Below are 20,800 nucleotides of genomic sequence, written 5' to 3' on the forward strand. Positions count from 1 at the left end.
TTCATTGCCCTTTATATAGGGCTGTATATAGAGCTGAAATAACATTTCTTTCCTGTGTGTTTCTACTTGATGTTTTTTCAGTATCTAGGTATCTAGGTCTGTTCTGTGATGCTCTTGCAGAAGATGTTGAACAGCACTTCATGGAACTGCCTTTGTATAGTGGCAGGAATATGATGAAAGTGTAGCTTAAGCAGGAAGGTCAAATAATTGCTATTGAAAACCAAAGAGAAAACTTGGAAAAAGAAAAGTGGCAGTCCAGGATGGAGAACAGCTCAATAATATTTGCTCTGAGCTAGTGTAAATCACCTACCTATTTTTGTATCACAGAGGTACAGGAACTTGTTCATTTTTAAAGCTTGTCCAATATTCCCTGCTGGTTTTCATGGGACTCATAAAATTAAAGTACTGCAGTAGTCTTTGCTAGTGAATGTTGTGTGCTCCCTTTCCTAGGCTAGTTTTAGACATTTTACTTCTCTAGTCTGGAATAATTTCTTTTGTGTCTGAGTATGAAAGGGGTTTCAAAGTGAAACTCCATGCTGTGCTTAAGTTCAGTGCAATGCCTGGAGTCCCTGTAAGATCCTAAATAGGGTTAAATGAGCTTAAATGATGCACAAGCTTCATGCTAGATATCTATCCTAGCTGAAATGTAAACAGATATTTTTCTTAAGGATTCTGTTTTTCATTAAAGGATAGAGGAGCCTTGAATTAAGTATTGTTTTCATGTCAACAGTCACATTTAAAGCTACATTTTTTTAAGTTGGCCAGCAAATTTTTGAAAGATATATAAGGTTTAAAGAGGCTACATATGTGAATCTCTGGGACTGTAGGAAATACTGTGTTAGAGAAACAAAAATATTACTGCACCTCATCTAGCTTTAGGCATCCATGAAGCAAAAATCTGTGTCTGAGGTAGTCATCGAAGCCTTCTTCATGCCAGGCAGTGGGGCAGTACTTTTTGGCATCTGAGTCTAATGTAGACATATAACATATGTCGGTTGCATCAAATCTACAGTCAGGCAAAGTGAACCTCATTCAAATTCTTTCATGTTTCATAACCTCAGATCTCATCCAGGACTGCTAGCCTTGATTGCACTAAGGATATGTTTGGAACCTGTGGGATTTGATAAAAAAACATGACATTTACATGTGCAAACAGGGGATTGTACATATGAAGTAATTAAGCATTTGCCTATATGTGTTCCCTTAACTGGGATCCTAGCTCATACACTGCTTAACTGCGAGAAAACAGACGGAGCAGCAGTAAGTGCCAACTTCTAACAATTTGTATTTCTGAATAGTTCTGAGATTAAAATGTGACACTAAGATATTGTAAACCTATTAGCGATCCCTTAAGAAAACAAAAAAAAAAACCCACAACAGAAGGAAATTGCTGAAATGCTGACAGCAGTCTTTTTTTTTTTAATCTAGCAAATTCAGAAACTACGGAGAGAGCTGGTTGCATCACAAGAGAAAGTTGCTACCCTTACATCTCAGCTTTCAGCAAATGTAAGTATTTTTGCTCATGATCATAAACAGTATCAGAGAAAACATTCTCAGATTGGCTACTGGCTCTTACTCAATTCAAGTACCACCACGTGGTCTGGGAGACTTTTATTATTTACTTATTTTGGTGGTTTTCAAATTAATTATTTCATTAAGTGTCTGTATTGCCTCAGCTTCAAGCAGAAGAAATCTTGTAATCAAACACAGTGGAAATAGAAATTAGAGTTTCCACACTTCAGATGTGACAACAATCCTATCCAGTTCAGTTTCACTCTTTCTTCAGAATCAATTAAAAAAAAAGCCCCCAAGTAAGGAGAAACAACCAAAGAAAGGGCATGAATTGCAGATTCTGATAGAATTCATTATAATTTCATTTCACAAATATAAGCTTTGCAAAATACAGATAGATGTGGAGGGAAGAACAGTGTGCAATTGTATATAGAATTCATATGCTGTGATAACTGTGCTGATATATAACTAAGGGAAACTGGGCTGTTTCACAGAGAGCTCCTTGGTGTTCCTTCCAATTGTCCTACACTGCTAATATGAGTTATTGAACATGTTATCAGAAAATAATGCCAGATAGGGAACGTGAGCTACAATTCTGTCTGGTTACTATGGTTTCAGATGAAGTTACTGGATAGTTACTGAACAATCTGTTGTATAGTGATTTTTAAACATAATTCAGGAGACAACTATAGTTACCATTCCTAAGGAAAGATGAGATACAGTTGCAAGAAAGTATCATTTTGCATTTCAAGAAAGCAATTTCTTGATGTCTTGGGCAACCTATAGAGTACCTTTCTTCAAAATGTAGATGTACTGAGTATTTAGATCTATGAAAACTGCCATTATTTCAAAGAAATTATTTCAGTTGGTGAAATAATACCGTGTTCATGTTGTGGGAAAATAATCTCTAGCTGTGTGAAAGCTACTTGTTCTCTTAGGACTGCCACACGTGAAAATGTGGAAGAGCTACTCTTAGCACTTTCTGCTCTGTTCAGGTGGCCGCAGAACCCCTGTGGGTGTTTGTTCCTCTATAGCAGTACAGGTTGCCAGTCTGTCCTGAGTTCTGAGAATGAACTAGTGAGGCAGACAATATTAGAATCCTGCAATGTTCATAAATTCAAAAGCTAGATTCTGGGTTGGGTTATCCATGCGGGAATTTATAGCTAGCATGTCTATCTTCACTATGGGGTTCCATCTCTCATGGATTTTAGACACTGATATTCATCTTTGTCAGACTGAGCAGTTCTTCAGTCACTCATCCTCAGAGCAACAAAGTAAAACCAACAACAAGTTGTCAGAAGAGCTAAGGCAGCATGCCTCAGGTAGTCGTGTTTGCTAACACGTTGTTCTCTGCAGGGCGCTTTCCACCAAAAACGCAGGGCTGCAGCAGCTCTGCCTTGCGGCGGGGGGCAGAAGGAGGTGGGCTGTGGCTGGCCTTGTGACACGACACAATCACAGACACCCCCACATCCACTCTGAGTGCCCCGTTAATGCCCACACAGCAGCAGCTGGTGTTAACCAGAAGAGTTAGCTTGATTCCTGCAAGCACCTGATCTACTGAAAGCTGTCCCTGCCCACAGCTGGGGGGTTAGACTAGATGATCGTTAAAGGTCCCTCTCAACCCAAACCGTGTGGTGAGTCTGAACAGTGATGCCACATCAGTAAGACTAAATTGCTTGTGGTGGGCCTGTGCTCAGGTGCCTGGGAGTGGTGTGGGAGCCCCTCTGATGGGGATAACTTGGGCTCTTGGTACCACGCCTGACTTTACCCTGTGGGCAGAAAAGCAGTTTGCCCTTCTCTCCTCCCGCTAGTTCTAAACAGAAAACACCAGCATATTCCTTCTTGCTGATGCGGTGGAAGATGACTCTCTTTAGTCTCCACCCTTTTCCAGTCACACCAGCAATGCTGTAGCCTATAATACAGCAACAAATGCACTAGAGTGAGGATGGCAGGGCATTCTTCCCTGCAACTGAAGCAATAAGGCCACTGTTCAGTTCGTTTGGGCCAATTGTGTCTAATTTCTCCCCAGTGTTAGTTAGAAGTTATTGCCTATATCTTTGGTCAGTATTCCTTTGTGTGGAGTAAACACCATTCAGACTGGTGTCTAATAACGTTACCTATTCCAGACAAGTTTTCAAAGTCAGCTCTACATTACAATTAGATTTGGTCCATATTTCAAAGAAACTGGGTCAAGCTAAAAATGGATACTTACATTTTGGCTTGGTTTTTGCTCAAATGTATTCTGCTGCATGGGTGAGAAACAAGTTGGGTTTGATCTGTTTAATTCACGTTGTGTTGGTGGGGATCTGGTCCCATCCATGTACTGCCTCTGGACTTCTGAACACCTAGTAAGAATACTCATAGCTTTCCTACTGATCTAAATGAAGGGTAACATTTTTAACAGGACAGTTAAAAAATATATACAAGTGCTTCTGTTTTTGCCTATCCAGAAGTACCACATTTGTAGACCTGTATGTGCTTGTATGCATATATATATCTGTGCACACACACCGTATGTTGTATAAAGGTTAATTTAATCACATTCTTTTGACTGTGTCACCCACCTTCTAATCAATCTCCATGGAGATAGTCTTTAAACTCTAAACCTATAAGCAACCCTAAAGCTGATCCTTTTAGCACATGGGGTTTTAAAATGGTACCAGAGAAATATTTTCTTTTTCCAAATCCCCAACATGTGGAATTTCCCTCAAAATTAAACTTGTCAGGAGCATCAAACTTAGAGGCTTCAAATTCTCCAGGCATGAACAAGGGCCTTAGACACCTTCATGATGAAAACAATCTAAAAAAAAGTAGATATTACTAGTTATTATAAGTAAATATTTTTGGGGATGCTGTAATGAGATATATACTTTACAAAACCAAAAATTGAAAAGCATTTCACAATAAGCCTGGTTCTGAGTTCTTTCTGTGATATTTCTGGTATGGAACATGTAAAGCATTAGAAAAAAGTCTTCCACATAAATCCAAAGGATCAAAAGAGACCCCTTAAAGATGTGTAAGTACTAATTCTGTTTAAGCACTTTATGTAAATAAGTTCCGTGAAACGTCATTTAAACATCAGGAATAAAAGCCAGCTTGAAAACAGAGTGTGTATACAACCTTTTAATTGTGATATGGCTTCTGAAATTTAGACTAATTACAGAATTGATATTTTAATGCCAGTGATTATATACCTTTCAGAAAAATTATGAGAGTAACTAACAAATACTTTATTTAATTTGACAAACTTATGACAGACCCAGATGGGCTTCTAATTTTCATGAACTTGTACTGTCTTAGCAATGCTTTACTTACATGTATTCATTTGCCATTTATTCCTAATCTAAGAGATATACTTCACCAGCCCCTGGCATTTGAAGGAGAAATAGTCCTAATCACAAAAGCTGGAATTTATCCTCAGAGAAGAAATCAAAACCATGCTTTACTCTCTAAATGGATAATACTACTCTGACCCTCATTTTGAGTCACATTTGCACGCCAGTAGGCTAAAACCTACATGAGCAATAAGTCTAATGTAGAAAAAAGTTTGGTCACTCTGCCTATCTTTTCTGTAGTTACATCCATCTCTGGCAGGCAGAGAACTGCATGACCAGAGTATGTTCTGTGGTGCCTTTGCTGACCGGAAAATTACTCAGTCATTTCTGATGCCTTTGCTATAAATGCAATCATCTTAGCCTTAGTCCTGAGCTCCCCCAAATTTCCATACTTTCAGTGTCTGAAAATGGGCAGTACTTTTTTCCTCACTGTAGTCTGGAGAAGGAAACTATTAATAGCCAGAAATCTTGTTCCCTCACTGTTCATCCCAGGCTTGAATTTGCTGTTACCATCTCCTTTTGTAGAACTGAGCAAAAATATTGTGAGTGAAAAAAAGAGCATCTTATTCATCTCATTTCAACAGTATTCATGTCTGTCTTTTCTTCACCGCAAAAAATTGTTGGTGACAGTAGTACATTTGTCATTAAAAGACTGTCAGGCTGAAATTTGACCTATTTCATCAAGCCTTTGCTTGATACATTATTTTATATCAAAATCTGTCAATTGGAAGTTATAACATTTCTGAGGCATTTTGGAAACCTCTGCTAAGACTTTTCTTATTTGGTTTCATTTATTATTCAGGTTTTGTTGGCTGGACTCAAGTACTATGCTTGATTTCAGCAGTTTATTTCATTTGATTAACCCCAAAGTGTTTTGCCTGCATATGATTAAATTCAAGCAGGGCCCAGCTGTTGTTTGGATGCTTAATTTACAGTTTTTTTCCAAGATTCTGGCTTTTCCCCTGGTGCCTGTTTTGATGTTGCTGAAGGACAAATCTCAGTACTAATTAAGAAAGGGCCTGTTTTCAGTGCAGAAAGTGTCCAACCAGCAGACTTCCTACATGACTGACAAGGGCTCAAATTCCAGCAAGCAGCCTGAACCCAGCCTGTTCAGAGGGACTTTGATCAGTGCTTTGTACTGTATAAAGCTGAAGGGTGCATTCTTGCAAACTGTAGTAGACCCAGGATGCCAGTAGAAAGTGGAGGGGGTTCGCTGGCTAATACTCTTGTTTGGCCAGCTCTGAACCACTATCCTGCAGCCAAAGGACAAGATAATAGCAGGCGGCGAACAGAAAAGGTCACCAGGTGTACAGTTGCTTCTTGCAATCAGCCCGATCCCTTCTGGCCTCTCACACCTCCTTTCATTCAGCCATGTCAGGTGGGAGGAAATTTCTTTATTTACCTTTGTTTTATAAACCTGAACACCCCAGGACAAATTGCAAAGTGGGTCGGCAGATAGTCTTTGGATATGCCAATGTCATGTTCAGGATGGACTGTAAACCTAAGAGCTGGGGTATTCGGGGTTTGGCTGGCTGGGATCGTTTACTAAGAAGAAGATGTTTAAAATCAACCCTGTCATCTTAGCACTGAAGTCATTCCCTGAGCATATATCTCTTTGACTATTTCCAATGGGAATTTCACATGTTAATAAAAGTCAAAATTAATCTATATAAATGATCCAGCCACCAAGCCAGGAGGCGTGGGGTTGCTACTCTACCCTTAATTGGTTTAGTGGTGGACTTGGTAATGTTAGGATAATGGTTGGACTGGATGATCTTAAAGGTCTTTTCCAACCTAAACAATTCTATGATTCTATGATTCTGTATGTGATGAATCTACAGATTAAGAGCTGTATATCATCTGCGTATCCAATATGTATATCAGGTTAAAGATGGATATATTTTGCTGTAGGCATACTTCCAGCAATGCCCAGTTACTTAACTCTAATTCCAGCATATCTATTCCCAAGTACAAATGCTGCATTCAGTTGTGAAGATGTATTTTTACTTTAGAATAAGTGTTATTTAAAACACATGCCATATTCAGGCTATTTTGTATGGTATTCGAATGATGTATTCCATGAATGAAACTACTGAATCTAGTGCAGAGAGTTTTCTAATGTGTGAAGGATTAGTTATAACTTTAAAAAAGAATTATATTCCTAATTTTTTTTATGAGAAAGAAAGAAAGAATGGATCCTTTTGTATAAAGTAAATAATCCTCAGAATCTGAGGATTACCAATCCAATCAAATCAATTTAACTATTTAAATGCAAAGTCTGTCCTTAAATGGGAATATGTGCATACATATGTTTTATGCATACTTCCACACACATATAAATACACTGTTAATCTAGCTTTTTTCAAACTAACTTTTCTTATTTTGCTACATAGTATTTCTTTTGGGACAAATCTGCATAAGATTTTGACAAGTAAGAGTTCCCTAGACTGCTGAATAAATAAATATTTGCTACCGTGGGGAAAAGCAGCACAGTTTATTACTCTGAATGTAAAATTAATACTTTGTATTTCATAAAAGAGTATTCTGTTGTAATAAGCATTTAAAGTAACAAACAATGCGATTGAGGGCTTTTTCTTGAATAGTTTTCAGTTGATGGGCCTTTGAATTATGTTTCTTTATTATTAGCAAATCGAGACCTGATAGTCTTTATCTCAAATAAGTTAGGAAGGATCCATCATCTTGATCCAATTACATTTATGATGCAAAAATTTTAGTGTGCTATGCCAAGAAGGTAATGTAGTCTATCACAGGCTGAATTTTAGTAAGAATCCATGCTTGTAACATGGCTATCTTCCTCTAAAGACCATCAGACACTAACTTAATAGTTTCAGTGACCTTTGATGACATTTTTAATGATGCCTTTTAGTTCTTAATTTTTCCTGTGAGTTCCTTAATTTTTCCTATAAGTTCCTTGTGGTTTATTCATGTACAATATAAGCTGAAGTTGTACCTATGGATAGGAAAATACTTTGCACAAATATGCATAGTTAGGTACCAAAGAACTGTGGTTATCACAGTGTAATTGTGAGAAACAGACAAAAGCAATGCATAATTAAGCAAATTATTCCTCTTTTCAAGCCCTCAGTCCCCATTGTTATTCTCACGGTAAAGCAGAACCACGGGCCATCAGCCAAGCCATAGATTTTTTTATGAGGCAGGGAACAGAGAGCTCCATTAGTTTCCTGTTAAACACATGTAATGAAGAGACATTTGGCTATAATTCTGTGGAAGTGTAGTGCATCTACTTTGTCTCTGATTGTGTTCTGGGTCAGTGGTCATCATCTTTGGAATTAAAACACCATAAATTAGTCTGGATAATTTTAATATGTAGCTAATTATTAATGTGAACAGTAAGTTTAAAAACTAGTTCCTTTTATCTTCTCAGAGGAATAGAGTAGTGAAAACAACTGAAGGCTGTAGTTTCCAAACTAGCTAGAATAACTTTATATCAATTGGCAGGTTTCAGAGGTGCATTTCACACATATTCCAAGTTAATTTTATTTAAACTTATAACTTCAAGAATATAGCCTATGTTATAAATGTTATAATAGGAATATACACAATTAGTAATTAATCTTTAAGAAATTGCATATGTATCTAGTTCCATGTTTATCAAAAGTTAGTCCCTGGGGTATGTATCCTTTACCAAAAGAATTATCCCTAAGGCATCCCCGCAGATGCAGAAAGCAGGTGGATTGACCACTATCCCCATAAGTAACTAAATAAATTATTTGCTAATAATATCATTAATAAGTTTAATAAGTATAAAATAAGGAGTTTACAAGATACTAAAGTGTTTATAGCAATCCAAAATGATTTACAAAACACAAAAGCCACCTATCAGTACAACAGCTCTGAAGTGGAGACACAGAAGCAGGCCACTATTATATAGATGATAATTGTTTTTTATGTGAGGAATAATACACAGAGCAAGGTGGCAAGAAGCACTTTTCCTTCTTCTAATGTGCATAACAGAATCCTTTTTGGACTATGTCTTTTTCTGATTATACCTCAGATTCAGTACAACCACATACATTTGAACAATTTCAACTATGCTTGTACCAGCATGCAAATCTGTAACTGAAAAATTTGCCATGCACTGCGTGTGCCTGTACTGCTATAGTAAAAAATAAATTTTCTCTGTGAAGAAGCTCAGTTAATCCGTTTGTGCATATAAATATGTTGTTGTGAGTTATATTTCCAGCTGTATTGTAGTGCCTGTGTTTGAAAACTTTGCCTAGTACCACTTTTGAGATTGTAAAGGGAAAATCAGGATTTCCTTCTGCTTTTACTATTTGGTGTTGTGAGAGGAATGAATGGAATTTTATGGAATTCCATAAAATTTAAATTCTTACTTTCCCTTGGCTGTACAAGCTGGCTTAGCTTGCTGGTTTTTTTACGAACATTTGCCCTTCTTTGCCTACAAAACTCGATGTCAGTTAGAACCAATGAAGAGTTGATGTATTGTTTGCAGAAATTTTGCTAGCATAGAGTATAGGGTGAATGTTGTTAGAAAATAAAATGAAGCTTTAACTTTTTTGAATCTTTTAATCAGTTTCAACTTTATTGCTTTTCTTATTGAGAAAACCCTCCAGTTTTTAAGATTGTCTTTGATATATACATTTGCACACATGTATAAATACTGTATTTATATTTTATATGTTTCTTATTATTTTTATACACACACACATATGCAATCAATATAAGATGAATAGAACAAGTAATGACCTTTTATAAAACTAACTGTGATATTTTTTGTTTGATTCTCAGGGCTCCTCTGGAGTGTTTTATTTGTGAGGTTAAAACTTACCTTTTATGATAAAGTACTTGAATTCCTGTGTTAAAGTCTTCAATAATTGAAAACAATTGGCCAATATATCAGTAAACTTAAAGCAGGGCATTATATCCATGATTCATTTCCAGGCAGAGATACCTGAGCTAATCTCCCTGGGGGCTAAAGAAGCCTGGGGAACACTGGGCTCACTTGGCTGCTTCACCTGTACAAGTTAGCTCAGTCTGAGTTTAAAACTAATAGAAAAGAGCTGGAAAAGATGAGCTTGGAGGGAAAAAATATTTTTAAAAAATAGATCTGGGAAAATTTTCCCATTATCACGGTGAATGTTGTCTTCTGTTTCTTTCACAGGCTCATCTAGTAGCAGCTTTCGAAAAAAGCTTGGGAAATATGACCGGCCGATTGCAAAGTCTAACAATGACAGCTGAACAAAAGGTACGTTTACCAAAGCAGATGCTTTAATGTGGAAAACAGTTAGCAGATTATATTAGAGTTTTGTTTAAAAAACACTGAAAGGAAACAGGGGCAGCTGTGACAGTAAGACAGACAGATCTTTCTTTAATGGCTATTGCGATCAAATCTTCATAAAGCTTCAGGAGAATTGAACTGTGTAGCATCAGGTTTACACAGACAATATCATAGAATAGTTTGAAGATAAAATCTTTCATTTTCAGATTTTAATTAAAACATATGCGACTCTAGGTTTAATCCGTACTGAAAGATCCTGTAACAAAGACTGATCATAATGTGCTGGAGTGCTTCATTCCAGCCTGCCAGCGTTGTCAGAATAATAGAATTATGGGAAGGGAAGAACTTCAAGTAAAGAAAATTACTCCATTCAGAGAGTTAATGTCGGTTAGATATCCTATTCGTGAGTAAACAGTTTTGGTTTTCACTGTGCTGTTTTGACTACAGGAGAAAAAAAATCTAAACCTGATAGGTAGTAGAATTAATGTGAGCCTTTGTACCAAGCTCAGGATTAAGATGCTGCTTAGCACCTTCCAGGAGTGAACTTCTGCAACTTTCTGCCCTTACTCATTTTGAACAGCATCCTATAAATGGACAGGCCTCATTGAGCCAAATTGTGAAAGAAACTATATCAGTAAGCTATTAGTCACCACTGGAGTCAGTGTAGCTGTCTCTAAAAATAACATTTCACAGTCTGGTTGAGCACCAACAGATGAAATGTGGTGAGGCTCATTGTGAACTGGATAAAAAATGTTTGTGTTGCTTATCATCTTAAGCAAAAAACCACAATGGAGTTTTCTTAAAACCAAAACTTTTGACTATTTTACAAAGTATAATTTCCCTCAGAAGGTTTTCTTTCCAGAAGAGGTTAAACAGTGACATTGAAACAGATCATCTCCAAGCTTCTTTCCCAAAAGATTTGGAACATGTTCTTTTCCCTCTCTTCTTTTCTCTGTTGTTGAGGTTAGATTCCTTTAATCCTCATTATATAAATACAGGCTGGAAGGACAGGTTTAATACAGCAGTAATAAAAGCTATTTTTTAATTAAAATTGGCTGTACATTCAAATATAGAACTTCCTACACTCAAGTAGAGTAATTTTACTTCAACTTGCAGGACAGTTGCTATTTAAACAGGCATTTTTTTGATTGAATTATTGCTTAGCAAGTTAAATCTTTTGAAAATATACAAATTCAGGTTGAGATTCATCTATTAAACAGTACCCTCACATACTAAAGGATGTAATTCAAATAGTTTTATTGTCTTTCACAATCAAATTGTTGGGTTTCTCTTAACTTTATAATGAATATTCAGTTGAGACCCTTTTTACGTTAGTCTTTGTTAAAAATGTTTTGTTCTCCTTAAAAATAGCATGATCGCTTTATATAGAATAAACACAAAAGAATACGTTAGTTGAGTTTAATATCTTTGGAGAGAAAATATGCATTCTACTTAGTTGTTGCCCTTATGTTCACGCAAGCACTCCCATGAACTTTGGTTTGACCACTCTTTTCATTTTTTTTTAGCTTAGACAAACATTGTACTTGTGCCATATATTTTGAGCTCTCTTTGCTCTTCCCACAGGAATCTGAGCTTATAGAGCTAAGGGAAACCATTGAAATGCTGAAAGCCCAAAATTCTGCTGCACAAGCTGCTATTCAAGGAGCTTTGAATGGTCCCGATCATACCCACAAAGGTATGTTTTTGTCACTATTAAAATAAATGCAGTTTCTTCCCAGAAAAAAAGCCAAGTCACTACTTTCCTGTTGTTTTGGGGATTCTGTTGCAAGGGCAAGCACATTCTGCAGTGCATGGTAGGCATACTTGTGGTATTTCCAGAGCTGGAAACCTTGCATGAGCTTCCTGTTTGCCAGAGTTCCTGGAGATTTGTCTTCCCAGAACTGGGTGGCCAGGAATTGGTTGCTGAGTGTCAAGAGTTAACCCTGTTGCTGCAGTTGTGTATTGAAGTACACCCAAGATGCTAGTGAAGTCTTATGGTGAAACATGGCTGTAACTTGGAAATCCAGTCTAAGTTGTAGCTCTGAAAATTGGTGTACTCATTGTTAAGAGATGGACTGACAACAGCTCAGCTCCTTCACAAGGTGCTAAATCAGTGCAGGAAAGTGGGCATTTTAAATTCCAGATTCTGAATTAATTTGTCATTGCAGTTAGGCAGATGTCACATGATAAATATATACTTCAAAAGTGCCTGTTGATAAGGAACAGCAAAGGAATTACTTGAAGAAAAAAATAATAGCAGCATTCATTTCTGAGAGTATCATTGATCTTTCTTTAAAGAGGTCATTATTTAGATGTTTGCCTTAAGGTCATTTCATCGCATGACTTGAATATAGCAAAGCTAACTTCTAGGAAGTAAACAATAATCTAAAAAGTAATTTGCCCTGGTATTAGTAGGTATGTTCTGCAAGAATATTTTCCAGTGATTAAGATGCAGTTATCAGAGACTTTTAAGAAATTGAAACTCAAAAACCTCACCAACCATTTCTAATATTCTCCACTTCTTGGTTATTTTGTTTCATTCATTTTTAATGAACTCCTGCCTGCTTATTTCCATCGTGGTATATTAGAAGGTAGCATCTGAACACTGATTAGGCCTGCTACAAGTCAAGTAGTGCCTATACTCAGAAAAAACAGTGTAGTACATGTGATAGTAATAAGTCAAGTAATCCATCTGTAACAGAAATTGCTTGGCTATGAGGTTACGCCTGCATAGACTGCTGTGCAGGGTCATTGCCTTCATGCCAATAAGACCCTAGTTTGGAAAAGCTCCTAAGTGTCAGCCTAATTGTATGCATCCCCATTGACCCCCACATGGGTTCTTGCAGGCTGCAATAGCTTGTATCCAAGTCACTGCAAGCATCAATGCCATTTATGTTCATTTAGGCTCCTTTTGAGGAGGAAGATGCTACATAAATACAAGAATGATTATTATATTGAAACAGAGACTGATGGATTTCACAGTAATTTCTTTTCTTTAGATTTACGTATAAGGCGGCAACATTCTTCAGAAAGTGTTTCCAGCATCAACAGCGCTACAAGCCATTCAAGCATTGGCAGTGGTAACGATGCTGACTCCAAGAAAAAGAAAAAGAAAAACTGGGTAAGTGCTCAGCAGGTTTAAACCTGTCTTTTAGATATTATGCCGTTTCCTCGTGCCTGAGTAGCATAATGGTCCATTTCATCTACAATGTTCTTGTGGGGCCAGGTGGATACAAAGCAATTCATGTGTATCCATATTGTGACACAACCAGCAAACTAAAAATTGTTGAATATCAGCAGGGAATTATTTGCACAAGTCAGGATAATTAAAAAAAAAAAACAAAAAAACCCAAAAAAACCCACTTTAAAATAGCTGTTGTGACCAAAATCATCTCTGGGCCACATTGCAACCCTGCTTGATTTTATTCCAGTTGGAGTTTGATTTAAAGGCTTGACTCAAATATGTTACCCAGCTATGAAGGGAGTTGAAATCTGTTAAGAATTCTCATGTAAAAGTAGTATGGTGTTTAAAGAAATTAAGATGCTTCTCAACTGGAACACACAAATACCACATAGAGCTAAGGGTTTAATCAAATACTTTCAGTAAATAATCAGAAAATATGTTTTTGTTGTTTTAAAAATTTTACCTGCATAAACATTTGTTTTAAAATACTGCTCAGCCTTCATTCCCTTGATTTGTAATTCCACACTCTTTCATGTTTCTGCAAGGTGAACTCTAGAGGAAGTGAGGTGAATATAAACCATGGAAAATTTGGCATGCATCTATAAAGAACCCTATCTTGGCATGATTGCTATTTATTTTGGCAGTAGGCTTTTATACCTTCTAAAAACAGATTATCCTGTATGTCTTCTCAGTTTGTCTCTATTCATTTTAATCTCAAAGTTTAGACTACAGAAAGGGGGAGTGTAGCCAAAATCCATTTCTTTCTCGTTAGATATCATGAGCTGGAAAGGACTTAAATAATGTTTCTCTGATCAGTGGTCACACTCCCCACTCTCCAATTATATCATGAAAATAATGTGTTTGAATGCCTCATTTTTTATAGAGGAACCAGTTTGTCATTGAGTTCTATACAATTTTAATCAGAACAACTTTCTGGAAATAAACCCAAAAACCAACCACGTTTTTCCTAAGATGAACAACTTCTGTATTTAGACGAAGGTATCAACGAATGGGCTAGTTGAAATTCACTGCAGACAAAACTGTTGTCGTCTTGGCTCCTGAAATAAATGGCTCTTTGGCTATTCTGTCCCTTTTCAATACTGGATAAGAGCTTCTAGAGGGAAAGGCAATGCTTGTACATTCAGAGATCTTACTACTCTAAAGGAAACTGCAGCAAAGAGTATATACCTTTCAGCTAACATTCTTCTCAGCAGTACAACAAAGCAAGCCTCATGTTCCAGCTTAAATCCTCTCGCTTGTGATCCAAACCATAGCATTTGCATAGTTTGGCCATTCAAATTTTTAACGGGGAAAGTAAATTGGCAAACGCAGTAAATTGGACTTGTCTTTTGATTTCAGCATTTAGTAACAGCAGGTTCTGCCTGTACATAGATGCAAAGTGGTTATTTAAAGCCAGCCCTTGAAGGGAATGCCATGGGAATGGCATTCCACTGGGCTTAATGGTTTTAAATGAGCACCCCTCTCCCATAGCTGTACCACTCAGTCCTGCACTTTTTCCATAGCATTACGTTTGCGCTGCGCTGGATTAATAAAGTCAAAACAAAGCACTGTATCATGTTTTTAGAGATACTGTGTTGCATATGTTAATACCTTGCTTCTGTATACTGACCTCAGGCAGTGGCTAGGATGGCATCTGCAAACTAACTCTTCGAAACATGAGCTGCACACAAATTGCTGTGACGAGGAAAATAATCTTGCTCTATGTTTGTTTTCCAGCTAAGAAGCTCTTTCAAACAGGCCTTTGGAAAGAAGAAGTCCACCAAGCCTCCTTCCTCACATTCAGACATAGAAGAGCTGACAGACTCCTCTCTTCCTTCATCACCCAAATTGCCCCACAGCTCAGGAGAATGTGGGGCAACATCAATGAAACCATCACAGTCAGCATCTGCGTAAGTCTCTCTCTTGGCAAACCTTTCTTCCCAAATGGGATGGACTGTGAAACAGACCTCCTCAAGTGTGGCCATTTGCAGTTCAGAAACCATTGCCAACAGCCATGATCTTTTAATCTCCTGCTCCATCCATTTGCCAGATTTCTTGTGAGCTTCACTCCATTTACACACTGCTTTTCCAGCAGCTCTTTCTTAGGTCCTTCTTTCCTCCTTTCACAGCCTTTACCCAAAATCATCTAGCAGTACAAACTTCTTTCCAAATGCATATCCAAAAGCTTATGTTGTGCTCTCCCTGCACCATTAACAATTTTATTATATCCACTTAGTAAAGGCCAAATACTACAGTTTCCTTTCTTTATGACATACTAAAAATGTCATTTTATTTTCCAGGTAGCTATGAATTTTTGCCAGATACTCATCCCTTCTCTTATTACTTTATCTATTTTGTAGCTACTAATTTGTATCATTTTTAATCTATTTCCCCTCTTTTATCAGCTTGGATTTTTTTCAGGCTTTTACTTTTATTTTTTACTCACATCACCATACTTAAGGTTTCAGGACTGAGAACAAGTCATCAGTCAAAAGTTGTCCCATTTCTTCATTATTGTTTGGATGTCTAAGTATGTTTTTCTTACGGAGAAGATCCCATTCATATTCTTCTACCTAATTTTTTTTCATTCTGCTAAACTCATAACTTTTTCCAGTTTGGGGAAATCAACCTCTTTGAAACAACAGATGCACACTACTGATGCCAGCCTTACTTTCCTTGTCCTAATTGAGAATAATCAGGTCACAACTACTCTTCCTTAAAGCACCCAAGGAATTCTAGTCTTGTGACTGATTACTGAGCTTTAGAATAGACTTCCCCTGCATTAGGTTCAGTGCCTTTTATGATTGACTTTTTATAGACTCTAATGATTTTTATAGACTAGATTTAGGAGTTTGACAGCAAATATTCCCACAAAAGAAACCCATCCACAAAAAATGTTTTTCTTTCCTCACATTCCGTACAGATTAGTGAGGAATAATAACTCATCTAGATCTCTAGTTTTGTTGGGTTTTTTTATAGGAAGCTCACATTTTTATGGTTTCAGATATATGTGTGTTTTGGGTGGAGGATTTCTACACGTTTGGGACCCTTGAGTCTGATTTGTTATCAACTTAAAAATCTCTACTAAAAGCTTTAATAGAAAGTGCCTGAACTTAAACAGAACACTTTTATTCTACCAGATTATTCACTCATGATTCACAGATCTGCTCGCATAAACTTATCCTGTTTCCTTTCCACCAACCCTCCTTTTTTCTCTGTCTCTTTGACTTGCTTTTTAGATGTACTGGTGTTACCAGAATTTATCAAGAGCAAAACTACATATCTAGTCTTTCATCTCAAGTTCTTTCCATGGCTATTTGGTCTCTGAGCCTTAACTTCCTAAATTCTGTCCAGTTCACAGCCTTCTGGTTCTTGCTCCATAACAATTTTAAACACTGATCATTTTGATCATTTTATTGCGTTTTTTATTATTGTGACCTTCCTACACAGGATAGTATAGATTTCTAACCTTCCACAGAGAGATCACATAAAATATACTTATTTAGATTAATTTCTTTGTATTTTATACTGATAACATTACTTTCTTTGGTAGACTCAGTTTTTCATTGCATAATTTAAACGTCTGTCACCTTCAAGACTTTTCATAGTTGTCAGCAGCCTCTGTTCAAAGATCAGAACTGACTTACTCCTTCTACCCAAAGCAGCCTATTGACTTAAAAATCCTGAGATAGTAACAAGAAAGAAAAAGTAAACCTCTTTCTTTCTAACTACTTTGAACCTTTGTCTGAAGTCTGATCAGGCTTCTGAGCTTCTTTCTGTGACTGCTCAGGAATGCTAACTTATCTTTCTGTTTTTCTTCCTTTTGATGGAGTCTCTTCTTCTGTAATTTTACAGTTCTAGGAGCTGAGTGTTGAAGAGTTCTAGAATCTGCAAAAGAAAACTCAATACATACTTTCTGCTTCTATTCTGCTTATCTTACCAGTCTAGACAGCTTTTTCCTGCTTCTTCCAGAACTGTAGCCCTACTTTCTGCTTCATTTTTATCTTCTTTAAAGCTGGCTTGCTAAAGTCTTTCTGTCCATCCCTTCTCAAGATGTACTGCAAAAAAGCCGAAAAGGAAATAGCCAACAAATAGATACATGACTTCCCAGTTGTCCTAGTCATTATATGAGATAATATATGCATGTAAATAAAATTTCATTTCTTATTTGGTTAGCATAGGTGTGGGCACATCAAACCAAGAACATATCATAATATTTGGGGAAAAATCCTAGTATATGCCTTTATTAATTTTTACTCACATTTAAAATATTTGTGCATGTTGTGAATGATATTCATTATTTTCCTTCTTCAATTTGCCATACCTTTTTATTTGCCATGAACTTCTTCATCTTCCCTTTGCTTACGCTTTCTTTATATATTTTCTTGACCTGAGTCTCATGTTCTAAACCATTACCTTTACTTTCTTCCAATTGCATCTGTCTAATACGTGTGTATGCAGGTCATCTCTAGTCTGGGCACCAAAGAAAAGGCAAAACGGTCACGTGATCTACAAGCATAGATCCCGGTAAAATTGAGTGTGGGGCATGGAGTTGTATACCCAACTGCTGACCTGAAGAGTGCTGCATCTTCTTTCCCAAAATGCATTTGCATGCATTCTGGCAATTAAAAGTTGACCTCTGTTTCTTGTTTGTATATTAGTAGTAATAATCACAATAATAATACTTGTTATTATAAAATATTTTTCATATGTAAATTGTTCTGAAAATATTAACTATTTATAGTGACAGTAATAAAAAAAAATAACATTTAGTGAATTGACTGAAAATATTTCTTAGTGTAACAATGCAGCCAAAATTCAGTGTTTTATTTTCTACTGTTTCTGTTACGCAACAGATCTAGGTCTGATGATGACACAGAGAGGCAAAACAGTCTGGCATGAGAACTGGACAGCTGTGGGTCCCTGGGCCAGTCATGTTTTGATCTTTTCTCACAATATAATGTTTTCTTCTGTTAAAATTAATGTTCATGAAAAATAATCAGTGGTGATTACTTTTAATCCAGTCTTTAAGAAAAAAAACCAAAATAAAACCAACCAGCGTGATTTTGGATACCATACATTGCCATATGACAGACTATAGTGTAAAAAGTCAACCATCACAATGCAAAAAGATTGCAGATCAAAATCTTCTAGATTGTGAAGTCAAGGACTGTCTCTTTGTGTACTGTTGAAAACAGAGAAAACGGTTGATGCTTAATAGGTAATAAAAATCAGTACAATTTAATCAGCATACTTCAGTTTTGACTATTGATACTTTGGAAAGTCATTTTGCACCAAAGAAATGATGCAGGTATAAAATCAAATTAAAACTAATGGGCGATACACAGTCAAAGAAAAGAGTTCTGAAAAGTTTTTAACAACTTTTTTCACCATAGGGAGCTATCTAACTAAACTGGAAAGGTATAAAGCAAGCTGATCATTTCATCTGGAGTGGGCTTTTTTCCTTTTTTAATTTGCAATTTGATCCTTTTCATGTTTCTTTGATAAGATTCTTTCTTCACTCATAGGTTTCACCAGCAGCAAGCATTTTCTGTACTTTGATATTTAGTAATGACACTGCTTTGGGGGGAGAAGCTTCCTTTAATCTCCTGCCTGTTTCCTGCTCCTCTTTAGGATCTGTGAGTGCACAGAGGCTGAGGCTGAAATTATTCTTCAGCTAAAGAGCGAGCTGAGGGAGAAAGAGCTAAAATTAACGGACATTCGTCTTGAAGCCCTTAGCTCTGCACACCATCTGGATCAGATTCGGGAAGCAATGAACCGCATGCAGGTCAGTGCAGTAGCTTAAACGATGACAGGGGTGCACACCAAAGGTATGCCTGGTGTATTTCTTTTCCCAGTACTTTGTTTTGGGTACCAAAAAAATGTTGATACAAAGTAAACTGCTAGATGTGACAGTACTTCCAAAGGATGGGTATGATAAGTGTTCACCTTATAATAATGATATTCTTAGCATTTATATTAATAGCTAAAATGTGTTTAAGACATATGGAAGGAGACATAATCCCTGCCCAAAGGATACTTGTTATCTAAACCCTACGACTGGGGAAAGCAATATGACAGACAAGCAGATCAAGAAGTGATTTCTACAGCGCTTTAAATCCTTGGGCCATGGGGGGGCAGGGGTATATGTGCATACTCTCATAATTTCTGATTCCTAACCCAGTTGTGCCTTGATGAAGCAAAGAATGTAGAATTGAACTAAATTATTGTATCCAGCATCACTAAAATTTCACTACATTATTTTGTGACACTGTTCCAAATCCTTCCTGAGCACATTTTTCATCAGAAGATTTTCCCTTTCATGGGCCTGAAAGGATGCAGAAAGAATGGCAGTGTTCTTCAGTGGAGCACAGAGTTTTATGGGAGTCAGCTCTGTTGCCCACATACAAGTGTCTAGTATCATGTCAGGTGCCCAGAAGTATCTACAACATCCACACAGTATGACATAGGTCCTTCAGTAGATCTGGGCCCTTCTGGAATGACAGGTGAGATACCTAGGAGATCCCTGAAGGCACTATGCGTCTGTATTTGGGAAACAGAATCGAGGCCATAGGGTGGGGATTCAGGTTGAGACTAGGACAGCTACATTTAGATGTCCGGGTATGAACTAGGTGATAAACTCCTGTTGTAGTCAAATGAGGTCTAGTCCTGCAGTAGTGGGGCCTAGATAGTTATCCTAAAATCATCCTAACATAGGTATAGAGGGTGAAATTGAGTTGTTTGAGCATAGGCACCTACTACCATTTGAACCAGCCTCAGGTATTTGCATCTGCACAGGACTTGTAGGCCTAGCATTCTACCCATGGAAGACCATGTTTACAATGACACTTAAACCCACATTTACACAGCTAAATGCAGCCCCAGTGGCTTGTCGGCTGAATTGCTCTGTGCTGGGTGCTTAGGTCAGGTGCACCTGTAGGCACTTTTGTATAGATGTCCACAGCAGCTGTTTTCATAACTACCGGATCTGGCATTGCTGACTTTTTCTAGGCCTCTTTGTTGATACCATGCCTATAGCAGTCTCAGCCACACCTTTAAACATCTATGGTACCCACCATCCTCCCAAGTGCTTACACCACTAGGTGCCAACATTGCTGCGGGATATTTGGCTGAACTTCAGTTAGGGGGAAGAATAATCAAGAAGGGGTTCATAAATATGGGTTTCAATTGACCAGATATAAGTAAAGCATTTGATCTGGAGCCACTAACAAGTTTTAGGAACTGTAAGGGATAGAATACAGTTAATTGCCATGGTGGAGAACAGGATGTGAAGGCTTATCAGCTGATTACAGTCTTACACTGGGATATGAGGTGTAAACCAGGCGAACTCCCCAGAGAGAGGAGTCTGCTGTAGTCACAGGCCTCCAAAGTTTGACTTTCACCAAAGCTGGGCAGAGCCGACTAGTTCAGATGCCGTTGCTGGTAATCACCACTTCTTCTGAAGTTTTCCCAAAAGGACAGGCAGCC

The 20,800-nt window shown here is 37.3% G+C and overlaps 1 protein-coding gene across 3 annotated transcripts in view; it reads left to right on the forward strand.

Moving 5' to 3' along the window:
- Positions 1–20,800, forward strand: part of NAV3 (neuron navigator 3) — a 273,398-nt gene that overhangs the window by 235,556 nt on the left and 17,042 nt on the right. The window contains exons 22-29 of one of the 3 annotated variants that reach the window (XM_075728018.1): positions 1,429–1,506; positions 10,012–10,095; positions 11,713–11,824; positions 13,128–13,249; positions 13,858–13,878; positions 15,050–15,222; positions 17,774–17,839; positions 18,947–19,100. In XM_075728018.1, the coding sequence (XP_075584133.1) occupies positions 1,429–1,506; positions 10,012–10,095; positions 11,713–11,824; positions 13,128–13,249; positions 13,858–13,878; positions 15,050–15,222; positions 17,774–17,839; positions 18,947–19,100 (810 nt within the window). The remainder of the gene's footprint in view (positions 1–1,428; positions 1,507–10,011; positions 10,096–11,712; positions 11,825–13,127; positions 13,250–13,857; positions 13,879–15,049; positions 15,223–17,773; positions 17,840–18,946; positions 19,101–20,800) is intronic. The other 2 variants (XM_075728019.1, XM_075728020.1) reach the window with 2 other exon arrangements.

This window comes from Pelecanus crispus, chromosome 1 (genome assembly GCF_030463565.1).
Source record: "Pelecanus crispus isolate bPelCri1 chromosome 1, bPelCri1.pri, whole genome shotgun sequence".
NCBI classification, from domain to species: domain Eukaryota; kingdom Metazoa; phylum Chordata; class Aves; order Pelecaniformes; family Pelecanidae; genus Pelecanus; species Pelecanus crispus.